This window comes from Tupaia chinensis, unplaced genomic scaffold, assembly GCF_000334495.1.
Source record: "Tupaia chinensis unplaced genomic scaffold, TupChi_1.0 Scaffold141399_1, whole genome shotgun sequence".
Taxonomy (NCBI): domain Eukaryota; kingdom Metazoa; phylum Chordata; class Mammalia; order Scandentia; family Tupaiidae; genus Tupaia; species Tupaia belangeri.
The window spans coordinates 632,792-646,845 of record NW_006201261.1 but is presented as its reverse complement, the minus strand read 5'-3'; the positions used below and the strand labels follow the sequence as shown (position 1 = coordinate 646,845).

Below are 14,054 nucleotides of genomic sequence, written 5' to 3'. Positions count from 1 at the left end.
CGTGAGCAAGTACACTTGTTTCAGTCAGACACCCAGGAAGCAAAAAACAATGTCAGAGAGCATCTGTGCACCAACTGAGTCACCTCGAGTTGAGACTTCTAAATTAAGACTCAGCCCTCACAAATCCCAGCTGCGACTGGTGACACTGTGCCATTCTGGGTTTGTGGCAATCAGTTCCAATTCAGAAGCAGTATCTAACAGTCCCCAAGGGATCTCCTTCTCTTCCAACTTGCTCCACTGAGCTTGGAGCAGGGTGGACATATACCTGAGTTGTCTTGCACTCAGAGGGAGGTTTACCTGGGTCGCCAGAGCTAAAGGCAGCGCCCTGTGCAGGTGCGTAGGAGATGCATAAGTGGATTCCAAACTATTTTTAACCCCTACAGGAGAGGCTGAAGCTTGTGTGTGTGTGTGTGTATGCTTTATAAAGGGTAAACCAAGCCCAGGTGGCCACCTTGGGAAGCTGGTATGACTTGCAGAAATGGCCACACCCACAGCCTAGTGCCCTAGCAGAGTTGCTCCTTCCTCAGACTCGGGCAAGTTCTGTGCTTCCTGGAGCAAGCATGCGTCTGGTTCTTCACCAGAGACAGCAGCCAGGGACAGTGAAGCAGATGAGCCAGTAGGACAAACCACCCTACCCTGACTCTTTGTCACAGGGGTGTGGAGCCTGGGGTGGCACAGCTCAGGATGCAGCTTCTAGCTCTGACCTGCTAATTCCCAGGGTGCACTTTAGGTGTTGAAGAGTCAAGAACTTCCTTGTTAAACATATGACAGCCAAACACCCATGCGCACAGGCATCTCTGTGTGTAAATCCTACTCATGGCCACTTTGAACCTGAGTTGGCAGAGGACCTGGTTCTGGTTCAGACATCCTTTTAGGGACTGTGGAAATGTTTGATCAGTGCTGGCTGAGGTTTCAAAAGACATTCCTACCTTGAACAAGAACCCACACACTGGCTTCCATACTTGGAAGAACACGTGGGGGCTGCTTAAGGAGGCAAGAGGGGATCTGGGCCCTGTTTCCTTGGTTGGTTGTGGGTGGAGTGAGAGCAGCCATCCTCCCCACCTTTACATCCATACTCAGAGTACTTGGAAAGGTTGTTACTAAAGCGTCCTCTAACTCTGACAGCCCATGGCCTTTCATGCCAGGGCAAAGGGAGAGGCCTTGAGGAGCACCTAGCTCCTGTCCTCCAACGTACTACACAAGGATTCTCCCTAAATGTACCAGGTGGCCAATTTACCACACATTTTTGTCCCTGCAGAAATGAGGGACTAAATTGGGCTTGGCAGTTTCTGGGAGGCAGCCCTGCCTAGCTCAGGGCTAACCACCATCACTTCCTAATGTCCAGAGCACATCAGGCCACAGGTGGGGTCAGACCTGGGAGGTTGGCAGACTCAGCAGCCAGGAGGCCAGTCCTTGGACACTAGCCCACAGGCCACTTACTCTCTTACAGTCAGCCTGTCCTTGGCAGCTTCTCGCTCTTCTTGGCTGTACATTTGCTTTGAATCAATCGACCCATGTCTCTCTCCTCTTCCCAACCTTGGCCTTTTTTTTTTTTTTTTTTTAAAAAAAGACCATCAATATTCATGTAATAAGTTAAAAAACAGCACAAAAAGCTGACTCCCCACTTCCACCCCACAGGCCCTTTTCTCTTCCCTAGCCTGTGTGCAGTCCTGGCTCCCAGCCCACCCTGGGGCGCTGGGTCAATGCAGTCCTGTGTGCAGGCCTCACTGCCTGGCCGTTCCCACCCGCGGCCGCATTGGCAGCAGGCACTGCAGTGGTTGCTCCAGGGCCCCACCCCTGGGAGGCAGGAATAAAAGGCTGCTCTGCCTGCGGCACCCGCCACTCAGGACCTCAGGACGCTGTGGCCAGAGACCGGCGGAGGCCGTGGCAGGAGGTGAGACAGCCACGGACTGGGGACACTCAGGAAAAGCTGCTCTTCTCTTTTGAGGGAAGGGGGAGGATGATCGAGGGAGGCGGATGGGAGCTGAGTGGCCACTAGGAAGGCCCATTGGGGTAACTGGCAACTTTTCTAAGTCAGCAGCATTTCGTCTCAATATTGCTATTCCTGTCCATTTATTACCGCTTCTGCACGCTTGGCGACCTCTCGTTAGAAGCCACAGGCGCACGTTGCCTGTTATCAGGTCTGGAGGCCAGAATGGTTGCTGCCATTTTCCCAGAGGTACCACAAATAGCGCTTCTTCTCTGACTCTTTGAAGACCAAGTTTTGCTTCCCTGGGCAGAAAATGATGGAGAACCTAATGCTAGTCTGCCTCCTACCATAAATAAAAGGGGACCTCCCTCTGTCACTTCTTCCAGGCCTCTGGGCAAGTGGCTGCTTCTGGGCGTCCCAGTTTCCCTCAGTTAGAAATGCCAGGGCCCCTGTGTCTCCCTGGATACCACTAGGAAAGCACCTGACAATGGAGAAGGTCTTTACAAATAAATTATAAATTGGGTCAAACATATTGGGGCTTACTGGGTGTTTTAACTATCCTCAGTATTACAATTTTTCAAGGTAGGTAAAACCCATTCTTTGGAGGAGCCTCTTCTATTATATATGGTGTGTTTTCCAAAGAGTTAAAGCCCCAAACGGCTCTTGTTTTGATATAAATGGATTAATGCAGAGCGTTTCCAAAATGAAATAAGAAACATGAAGATTTATTTCCATTTCTCTTAAAGGAGAAGCTATACACCTTCAATCATGTCTTAAGTCAAAGGGAGGAATTTAACAGAAAAATGTTGAATTAATTTAAAAATTAATTAATTTTGATTATGATTATTAAAAAATCAACACACACTTTATAGAGTTTTCTAACATATAGAATATATATGTTATGCTTTTCCTTTTCAAAAATCCCATTAGTCATACTTTATAGAAAAATAATTTAACCTCCTCTCTCCCACATTATCTCAAACTCTAAAAAGCATCAGGATGATGCAAAAGTTTTTTGAGATTTTTTTTTTTTTTTAATTAGCAATTGCCGGGCCGGGGACCAGCAGGTAGCGTGGTGCTAAGGTGCTGGAAACTCCCACATGGCCGACCACAGTTCGACTCCTGGACTTGGTGGCTCGCTTTCTCACTTTCTCTGTCTTTCTCTGGTCAAATTTAAATAAATGAATGAATAAATAAAATTAAATAATTCTTTAAAAAGTTAGCAATTGAAATTTGAATGAAAATGTAAAGAAGTATAAGATGTCACAGACTTTAATTCATCTGAATTGGTCAATCTTTATATATCAGGTTTTTTGTGACTTAAGAGCAAAAAAAAGTACACTGATTTTTTTTTTCTTTTTTTGGAGAGGTTTTTGCTATAGGGCGCGTGCGCTCACCAGAAAGACAGACAGAGACAGAGAGACAGAAAGCGAGAAATCACCCCCCAGGCGGTGATCTCTTCTCTTCCATTCTCCTCTTGGGATCTTGGGCACGCATGCACACGTGCCCGGCGTGAGTTTAAGCCACCAGGTCACGGTCAACTTACATGGGAGTCCAGCGACATAAACATTATGCTAACTGCTGGTCCCAGTACACTGATTTTTAACACAGCGATTTTAACAAACATCAGGTCAGGAAAAAAATCTTCAATACTATTTCCTTTGGGAGATCATAAATAAATAAATTTTTAGACATTTTATTCCAAATTATTTTTAAGATGTACATGTATTCAAAGTGTGAATGATTTTTCAACAATATTTAATTTCAAAATATCTTTAAATATTATAATTACAGTTTAATTATTATATTAATAGTTAAGGTTATTATTTAACAATTAGAACTCAAGACCAGGGACCAGCAGGTGGCGTTGTGGTTAAGCTCTTGGACTCTCCCATGCTATCATACATTGTTCAAGTCGCAGACCTGGCAACTTGAAACATGCCAGGTGCGGTTCGTGCGTGCGTGCGCAAAATCCCAGGAAAAGAATGGAGTAGAAAGGATTGTGGCATAGTCATCCTCCCGGGGGGATGATTTCTCACTCTCTCTCTGTCTCTCTGTTTCTCCAGTGAGTGCATATGCCCTGTGATAAAAACCATAAACAAACAAATGAAAAACTCGAGACCAAAAGTTAAATGTCAGACCAATAAATGGCATGGTGGTTAAGTCACAGGATCCCACATGGCCAACTCCTCAGTTCAAGTCCTGGACCCAGCATCTTTAAAATCGTGCTTGGCCTGTATGCATGCCCCAAATTCTGGAGGAGAATGGAAGAGAAAAGATTACAGTACCTCCTCTGGGGGGGGGGTGATTTCTCATTTTCCCTCAATCTCTCTCCCTGGTAAGCATACATACCCTATACCAAGAAAAAAAAAAAAAGGTTGATAAAGGTCTGTTTGCGAAACAAAAGACAAACCGTCCTTCATAGAATGTGTCAAGTTCCTGGGGCTGACAGATTTCGCAGTTTGTAGGCCACAGAATAAGGTACCAAGTGAGAGAAGCAGCAATTTCTTACTTATTTTCTTTTAAATTTCATTTATTATTATTACTTTAAATTTCCTGTAGGGTATATGTGCTCACCAGAAAGAGATGGAGAGAGAGAGAGAGAAAGCAAGCTGCCAAGTTCAGTACTCAAACCATGGTCGACCATGTGGGAGTCCAGCACCTTCACCACCATGCCACCTGCTGGCCTTGGAATTTCTTACTTCTGTATGTGCAAAAAAACACTTCTCTTGGCACTTGTCCCATCACTTTAGGGTCTAATCTGCCACTCCTCTGTTCGTTTGAGGCCCTCTAGAAGTTCCACATACTGGGCAGTGGCTCAGATACAACCCTGCCCTACTCCCATGTCCATCTTCAGCCCATCCCTCTGTAGGGAACTCACTAGTTTAGTCATAGAACCTTACAATATGCTTTTATTTCTGTTAGATCAAGTTTCATTGTTACTGTTCCAAACAATTGTGCCAACTCTATTTTTCCAGATGAATTGTACCACTCTTTTTTAAAAAGAATTATTTTATTTAACTTTATCCATTTATTTATTTTAATTTGACCAGAGAGGGATAGAGTGAGAGAGAGAGAGAAAGCAAGCCGCCAGGTCAGGGACTCGAACCGCAGTCAGCCATGTGAGAGTCTAGCACCTTAACTACCACACCACCTGCAGGCCCTGTACTACTGTTTTTATCATACTCCTCACTCATCCAAAAAGAAAAAGAAATACCATTAGTATATATCTTTTAAAGTTTATTTATGGGGCCAGCAGGTGGTATGGTGGTTAAGGCACTGGACTCCTACGTGGCATATTGTGATTTGAGTCCTGAACCTGGTGCCTTGAAAATCACGCTGGATGCATGTGTGTACATGCCCCAAATCCCAGAGGATAATGGAGGAGTATAGATTGTGGCATGGCTACCCCCTTGGGGGGGGGCGATTTCTCTCTCCCCATCTTCAGCAAGCACATGTGCCCTATGACAAAACATTAAAAAAAAAAACAAAAAAAAGAAGTTTATTTATTGATCTATTCTATGTGGGAGAGTAAAAGAGACAGAGACAGCTCTCTCAACAAAGTCTCGACACCACGACCCATCCCTGAAATCATGAGCACACGTGTGCCTGGCATACTCAGGGAGGCCTCCAGAGGGTGCTGGCAACCTTCCCGCGGGAGTCTGCCTCGAGAGCATCTCACTTTTCTGCTGCCCGGCCGCAACCATTAATATATTTATTAAAAATGACTTTAATTTATATGTTAACTCAAAGGAAAATACATTCCTTCATTTATTTCCTTAGAATCTTTTGGAAGATTTTATTTTTTAAATTTTTCTTCCTAAACTTATTTTTAGACAATATGTTACTGCTATATGAATTTTTCTGCTATTTTTCTGTTTATTGATAGACTATAAGAATTCTATTGACTTTTGTATCCTTATTTTGCTCGCTTTGCTGCTTTCTGATTATTTCTAGCAGCTTGTGGGTGAGGCTCTGCTCTCCTACCCTCTCTCAGTGCGTTTTGGAGCAGAGCCTGCTACCTGGTAGGGAACCGGAATTCAGGGAACCGGAATCAGTTCCTGAATTCCCTCGCTGTGCTGCTTCTGCATTCTTACTTTAGTTTCTAACAACAATTCAACCAGAAGCCAGAGGACCAGGGAGCCCACAGGGACCAGGCAGGGAGGGGTGGTGGAACTAAGAAGCAGAAGGGATGATCTTGATAAATGTGCACACTCCCTGGATTCCTCTCCAGGCCCAGCCAACCTGCTCTAAGCCTGAAAAGAGAAATGAGTGAAGACTAGTCTTTCTTCCTTACCTAGGTTGACATCTGCGAAGAAAGCACATTAAATGTCTTATATACAAATGAGGCAAAAGCATGAGAAGGGCCCTTTCCTTTCCAGATCCGTAGGATGTCTGAGCTGGAGAAGGCCATGGTGGCCCTCATTGATGTTTTCCACCAGTATTCTGGAAGGGAAGGTGACAAGCACAAGCTGAAGAAATCTGAACTTAAGGAGCTCATTAACAATGAGCTGTCCCATTTTTTAGAGGTAAGTCTTGCTTTCTAAAATCGACAGTAGTCCATTCTCCTCTTTGCCTGTACTGTCTGTGTATTTTCTCTTCTGAGCTGTCCTAGAGGTGACCTCAGTTCTGTTTTGGGTCTCTCAGGTTGCTTCTGAAAGCTTTTCTGAGTAACCACACCCTCATGATGGAGACCAGCTTCGGTGGGCCCCATTGTTTCCATCTTTTGTCATCTGTCCATGTAAAGAACGTCATGCTACCTTGATGGTGAAGAAAAGGTTCCTAATAATCCTGAGCTTTCTCCAGACATCTAAGGATTTACAACCAATAATGAAGGCAGAGTGGGATGGAAAACATACTCAGAATTTAACTGGGGCCAAAATGAACCCATAAGACAAGTTAAAAATTAAATAAGCTTCTGTTTTTGGGAAAAGGATATAGGTTGATTTTAGCTAGGTGTTTAGTATTTACTATGGATATAAAATGAGCTAGATGTCCACTCTGCAAATGTTTCCTGAGCACTCAGTAATTCAGTGCTGCGAGGGACACAGTAACAGTAGGCCTCCATGTCAGGAGCACTCCATCTAGAATGTCAGTGAATGACCATGCCTACCCGACTGAGGTCTATACACATAGTTTGGGAGGCTGAGGCCTTGCAGGGGCTCTACCAGGTGAGATGTTAGTGAGGATCTGTTTTCAGTTTGGGCCCCTGATGCAGGCTGCTGTATGAGGGCTTCATGAAGTCCTCTCTGGCCCGTGATAGAAGCATGTCCTAATCTGTGTTAGGACTTACTTCCTAACCCATGTCTCCGCTCTCCTTGAATAGGCCTTTCGTTGCCTCTGTTTCCCACTGGCCTCATGACTTTTTGGCACCAAATGTTCCTGCACACTCAGAACCAAGGCTGGCACTGGGACAAGCAGTTAGCGTAATGGCTGTGTCGCTGGACTCCCATGTAGTCGACTGCAGTTTGAGTCCTGGACTCGGTGGCTTAAACTCACACCGGGCACGTGTGCGTGCGTGCCCAAGATCCTGAGAGGAGAATGGAGGAGAAAGGACTGTGGCATGGCCACCCCCCACCCGGGGGGTGATTTCTCACTTTCTATCACTTTCTATCTCTCTGTCTCTGTCTTTCTGGCGAGTGCATGCGCCCTATAGGAAAAACCTCTAAAAAAAAAAAAAAAAGAACCAACGCTGGCACAAGGCATGCTTTGAGCCTGAATGAAGTACTGATAGTGTACCCATGTGACACATGGCTCCTGTGACAAGTTTTCTGGGTCACTGAGGTGACCAACCATATGTAGGAGGAATGGCTAGTGAACCAATGTACTAACCAAGTGGGGATTCTGGGAAAAATACCAAGGCAGGGCCCCGCTGCACAGCAGGGGAGTCACTCCCCTGAGCTAGTTGTCTCATGGTGCAGGATATCAAGCCCTAGGTTCCTGCGACAAGGCCTGGAGGGCTGGCTGGTGTTCTCCCATCCTTACCTCACCCCACACACTCTATGGCTATGGATGGCACCACCAGAGTGAAGGAAACAGGCCTGCAGGCTTTCCTCACCCACATATACCTCACCCTCATTCCAGGTGGAGTGCTCATACAGAGCCAAGTGGGAAAAAGAGTACACGGAGTTAACAAATGCAGAACATGTGCTCAAGCATTATTTCAGAAATAAAGAAAAATTCATTTTGGGGGGACCAGCCAGTGGCACTGTGGATAAGGTGACTGGATCCCACATGGCCAGCTGTGCAATTCAAGTCCTGGACCCAGAGACTTGAAAAGCATGCCAGTTGCGTAACTGCAAAAAAAAAAAAAAATCCCAAGGAGAGCATGAAGGAAATGGAGGAAAGGGTGGCCAACCCCCTAGGGTGGTGTTGTCTTACTTTCCCTCTCTTTCTCTCTTTATCTCTGTTTCTCAGGCAAGTGCACATGCCCTACAGCAAATGTTTTAAAGAGTCATGAAAATAAAAATTTACCATAGGGTGCACCCATTCACCAGAGGAAGAAGAGAAGAAAGAAGAGAGAGAAAATATCCCCCAATGGGGAATGGTCATGCTACAATCCTTTTTCCTTCATTTCTCCATCTCGAGATTTTGTGCACACACAAAAATGTGCCTACTGTCTTTTTCACACTGAAGCTAGGGGCAGGATTCAAACCATGCAATCAGCTACATGGGATCTGGCTCCCTTAACGACCAGACCATGGACTGGCCCAAGAAAAATTTCAAAACACTAAAATCCACTGGAGAGACCAGCAGATGGAGTAATGGTTATGTCACTAGACTCCCACATAGTCAACTGCAGTTCAAGTCTCGAACTCAGCAGCTTCGAACTTATGCCCGGCACATGTGCCTGCATGCCCAGAATCCTGAGAGGAGAATAGAAGAGAAGGGATTGTGCAGTGGCCATCCTTTTCCACGGGAGGTGATTTCTCGCTTTCTGTCTCTGTCTTTCTCTGTCTTTCCACTTGAAAATCTCTCTTAAAAAAAAAACAATCTAGGGACCAGAAGATGGCCTAATGACTATGTCACTGGACTCCCATGTAGTTGGCCACGGTTTGAGTCACGGACCTGGTGGCTTAAACTCACGCCAGACGCGTGTGCATGTGTGCCCAAGATCCGGAGAGGAGAATGGAGAAGGGATTGCGGTGTGGCCATCCCCCTTGGGGGTGAGTTCTCACTTTCTGTCTCTCTGGCTCTCTCCTTCTGGTATGTGCACACGCCTTATAGCAAAACCTCTCAAAAAAAAAAAAAATACTAGAAGGGCTAGCCCCTTAGCTCAGCAGTTAAGGAAGCTATATTCTACATGGTCAATGGTGGTTCAAATCTCAGACTCAACAGCTTGAAAAACATCAAGTGCATGTGTCTGAGTGCCCAAAACCCTGCTAAAATAGACAAATGGGAGAAAATGAACTGTGGCATGACCATACCCTATTAGGAATTACTATCTCTCTCTCTCAGGAAAGCACATACCCCTTGGCAATTAGAAAAAGAAAAAGACAATCTACTGGAAGGTTTCACTAGATGGCCTTCCACACCCAGAAAACACATGAAAAACTTAGGAGTGCCCAAAGTTTATTGCTAATTTGAAGACCAGGCTGATTTACACGTAGTATTTTTTATTTTTTACTATGTGTTTGTTTCAAATATGATAATCACTTGTGATTTTTCTCCTCTTGGCTGTTCCATTAACTTTTATTTTATTATTATTATTATCTTTGATGAAAGGCTAGCTGATACCTCTAAATCCCCAGATTTAAGGGTTTTTTTTAGAGGTTTTTGCTGTAGGGTGCATGTGTTCCCCAGAAAGACACAGAGAGACAGAGAGACAGAAAGTGAGAACTCACCCCCAAGGGGGATGGCCACACCGCAATCCCTTCTCCATTCTCCTCTCAGGATCTTGGGCATGCACGCACACACACCCGGCGTGAGTTTTAAGCCACCAGGTCCGGGACTTGAACTGTGGTCACCTATGTGGGAGTCCAGTGACGTAATCATTATGTCATCTGCTGGTCCCAGATTTAATGTTTTTAACACATTGAACAGGAAAGAACTGAATTAGATGCCAAATACAATCAAGAGAACTTCACAATCACACCTAGAAGCTCTTCATAAACACGATATATACCAACTAAATAGACTTCGGTGAGGTTTCTGGCACTAGGAAAGGCCACGTGAATCAGACATAGACACTGTCTAGAGAGCCTAAGACTATTTTTTAAATTTTCACACCATGACTCTGTTACTCACCTGTGAGCACTGTGTTTCCTTTCTATTTAAAGAAACTAAGTGTGAAAGTGTTTTAAAGCCTGCTTTTTCCCATTTCAAACAATGGAAACTAATTTCCTATTAAATTATTGTACTATATTTATGATTTCCAAGAACAGATTACCAACATTAAATGGGAAAATATTTTATTATTTAACCCTTGGGCTCACATGATCCATAGAAAATATTGTAGGAAAAGGGATAGGAATGTTCAACACCGAGTAGTTGTCTTCTTCTTTCTTCTCTTCTTCTTTTCTTACATTTTTCTATTTGTCAAATATTTCCTCCCCTTTCACTTCATACTACCGTCCACAACCCACTCTTTACCAACCCCTTCCCCAACTCTTGCAGTCTCTAGTATCCACACCCATCTTCTCCACCACCACATCTTTAGAGCTCTCAACCTCTGACAAGACACTCAGTACAAATTGAGAGGAGATATACGATTGTATCTTTCAAAATCTGGTTTGCTTTGCTCAGCATTAAGTTTTTTATATTCACTCATTTTGAGTCAAATGTTAGGATTGCCCTCTTTTTTTAGAGAGGGAGGTTTTTGCTATCGGCCGCGCACACTCACCAGAGATACACAGAGAAGCAGAGAGACAGAAAGCAAGAAATCACCCCCCAGGGGGGATGGCCACACTGAAATCCCTTCTCTTTCATTCTCCTCTTGGGATTTTGGGCACGCACGTATATGTGCCTGGCGTGAGTTTTCAACCACTGGTCCAGGACTCAAACTGTGACTTAACCATTATGCCATCTGCTGGTCCCTTCATTGTTTTTTATAGCTTTGTAATATTCCATAGTATATATGTGCCACAGTTTTTCTATGTAGTCATCAGTTTTTGGACACTTAGGTTGGTTCCATGTTTTAGCAATGGTAAATAATGCTGCAAGAAACATGGATGTGCAAGTGTCTTTCTGACAGAGTTTTCCTATCCTCTGGGTAAATACTATTGTACAAAGTGGGATTATTGGGTGATATGGAAGTTCTACTTGTAGGTTTTTGAGAAACCTCCATATTATTTTCCACAGAGGTTGAACTAATTTACATTCCTACCAACAGTATAAGGGGCTCACTTTTCACTGTAGTCTTACCAGCAGTTGTCATTCTTTTTTTTAATCCTAGTCATTCTAACAGGAGTTAAATGGTATATTATCACGGTTTAATTTGCACTTATAAGAGACTTTGAACATTCTTCATATGCCTCTTGGTCATTTGTAAGTCTTCCTTGGAGAGTTGTCTATTCAATTATTTGCCCATTTTTAAATTGAATTCTTCTTCTTTTTTTTTTTTTAACGGACAAGCTGCTTGCGTTCCCTATATATTCTAGATATCAATCTCCTGTATGAGGAATGATTTGCAAGTATATTCTCCCATTCCAAGGGTTGTCTTTTTACTCTAATTAATCTGTAAAAAAAATTATTTTTTAAAAATTTGCCAGAGAGTATGTGCACTTGTGGGAGAAAGGCAGAGAGAGAGGAAAAGAAAGAGAAAGAAGGAACAGGGAAAGCAATGAAGCACCTCCATGGGGCATGGTCATGATACAATCCCTTTTCCTTCATTTCTCTCGCCTTTCAGGGTTTGGGGCATCCACACACATATGCCATATGTGTTTCAAGCCACCAGGTCCAGAACTTGAACCATGTAGTTGGCCATGTGGGATCCAGCCACCTTAATTACCAGGCCGTGGGCTGGCTCCCATTGAAGTAGCCCAGATCCTACTGGATCTAAAGGTGAAAGAAAAAGCACAGACCCCCCAGAGACATTTGCTTGGCCGACAGTCCCCTAGTCACAAGATAAATCTCTTCTGGGGTTTTTCATTTTAATTAAAAAAAATTTTTTTTGTTTCTGGAATTATTTTATTAAACTTTATTTATTTATCTATTTATTTTGACCTGAGAGGGACAGAATGAGAGAGCGAGAGAGCGAGCGAGAGAAAGGGAAAAAGCAAGCCACCAGGTCTAGGACTGGGAACTGAGTTAGCCACGTGGGAGTCCAGCATCCTTAATCACCACGCCACCTGCTGGTCCCAGTGTTTTTCACTTTATATCTTAGGTTATTTCTCATACAAATCACCTTAGTCACCTAAATTTTAATCACATTTTGATGATGCTTAATTCCATTTAAAAAACAAATTGAAGAATTTCTTTTATCTTTCTTAGGAAATCAAAGAGCAGGAAGTTGTGGACAAAGTCATGGAAACACTGGACAATGATGGCGACGGTGAATGTGATTTCCAGGAATTTATGGCCTTCGTTGCCATGGTTACCACTGCTTGTCATGAGTTCTTTGAACATGAGTAAGGGAGGAAGCAGCCACGCTGTTCCTGTACCGGAGATGAAGGCCATTCACAGAAGAGAGAGCAAGGCTTTCAGGCTAGTAGGAGCTGAGCTTTCCAGCCATGCTGTAGCTAATTAGGAAGCTTGATTTGCTTTGTGAGTGATAAATCGAACCATCTTTCCAAGAGCTGTTTTAAACAGGCCACATTTTTATTTCTGCTCTATTAGGCATATGTGTAAGCAGACAGGTCCCTGGGACTTGGAAATAATCATTTAGGCAAGTCAGTTCTCAGTCATGAAGTATATGCGCTACAGACCACCCGCTGAGAGGAATCCAAACCCAGAGAAAGCAAAACTGACTACCAAAAATTACTCTGGGTCATTCTTACGTTTTCCACTGCATTTAAATTTATTCATCATTAGTGCAAATAAAACCCAAAGTAGTCTGAAATCTGCTCTCCCACTCACCCACAAGAGCATGATCACATTTAGATCCCTTTTCCTCTGGTGAGCTGTGATTACTGAGTAAATATTTAATGCTAACAGTTCTCAAAGGAAAAATTGTATCATAAACAGCAAGTACTGACATTTTAACTAATCAGAACTGAGAATCAAAATTCTAATTCGTTAGAACTCTCCCAATATGATAATCTCTGGATCTGTGGGGGTCCCAGGGGCAGGAGGGCAGGGCTGGGCCGGGGCCAGGGTTCAGGCTTGTTGGTCCCAGCTGGGCTATGCAGCAGGAGCTTCACCTGGTGGGTTTCCTCTCCGCTGTGAACCTGGAAGCCGTCATCGCCCGTGGAGCAGGGTCTCCCCATGGCTCCGCATCCGCTGTGAAGTCCACTAGCTGAAGTTTACTCTTCTGTATTCGCGCATCCAAATAAATCAAGTGTCAAAGAATTCCACTTACAAGTGACAGATACTACAACTCAGTTCCAAGAAAATTCTAATTTTATCCACCGTCTTTTTCTGTTGCGTCTCTTTTAACATGGAACAAAAACCCATAAACTGAGTGATCGATTATTTTTGCATTAAATAAAAAGCACTGCAGTACTGCTTCTCAGCCCTTAAAGGTGAAGTAAACGAAATGCCCAATCGAAGTGCACAGCCGCACCACCCCTCAGACCTCCATCCCCAAGAAGATCCTGCCTGCCTGGGTGGACCAAACAGGGGCGGAGCACTGGCCTGGCTCAGTCACGTCCCCCCCACCCCCCCAACACACACACACACACGGAAGTGGGAGAGCAGGTGTCTGTGGGCTGCCCTGGTCCTGAAAGCTGGCGGTGAGGCCCTTGACCTGGGCTGCATGCAGCCGTGGTCAGCCCTTGCTTTTCGACTTGGCGGACTTGGCTTCCGTCCCAGGAATTTTTTAGGGCAATTTCACCCACAATAGAAGGGGATCAGGTGCTGCCCCGTGGAGCAAGGTGGCCGAGGCCTGGGCTGCCCCTCACCCTGTGGCCCCTACGTCAGCCTCAGGTGAACCTCTGGGCCAAGCCATGTGGGTGGGAGGGGCGGTGGCCGCAAAGGCTGGCCTGAGAAGGGGGTGACTTCGGGCTGGTGGAGCAAGGCCAGAGGT

At 44.5% G+C, this 14,054-nt stretch overlaps 1 protein-coding gene across 1 annotated transcript; it reads left to right on the top strand.

Annotated features, from left to right (window-relative positions):
- Window positions 1-1,805: 1,805 nt before the first annotated feature.
- On the top strand, window positions 1,806-13,536 carry S100B (S100 calcium binding protein B). The gene is made up of 3 exons (XM_006163138.3): window positions 1,806-1,894; window positions 6,313-6,459; window positions 12,362-13,536. Exons 2-3 carry the CDS (start codon window positions 6,322-6,324, stop codon window positions 12,500-12,502), a joined length of 279 nt encoding a protein of 92 aa, XP_006163200.1. The 5' UTR covers window positions 1,806-1,894; window positions 6,313-6,321; the 3' UTR covers window positions 12,503-13,536.
- Window positions 13,537-14,054: the final 518 nt, after the last annotated feature.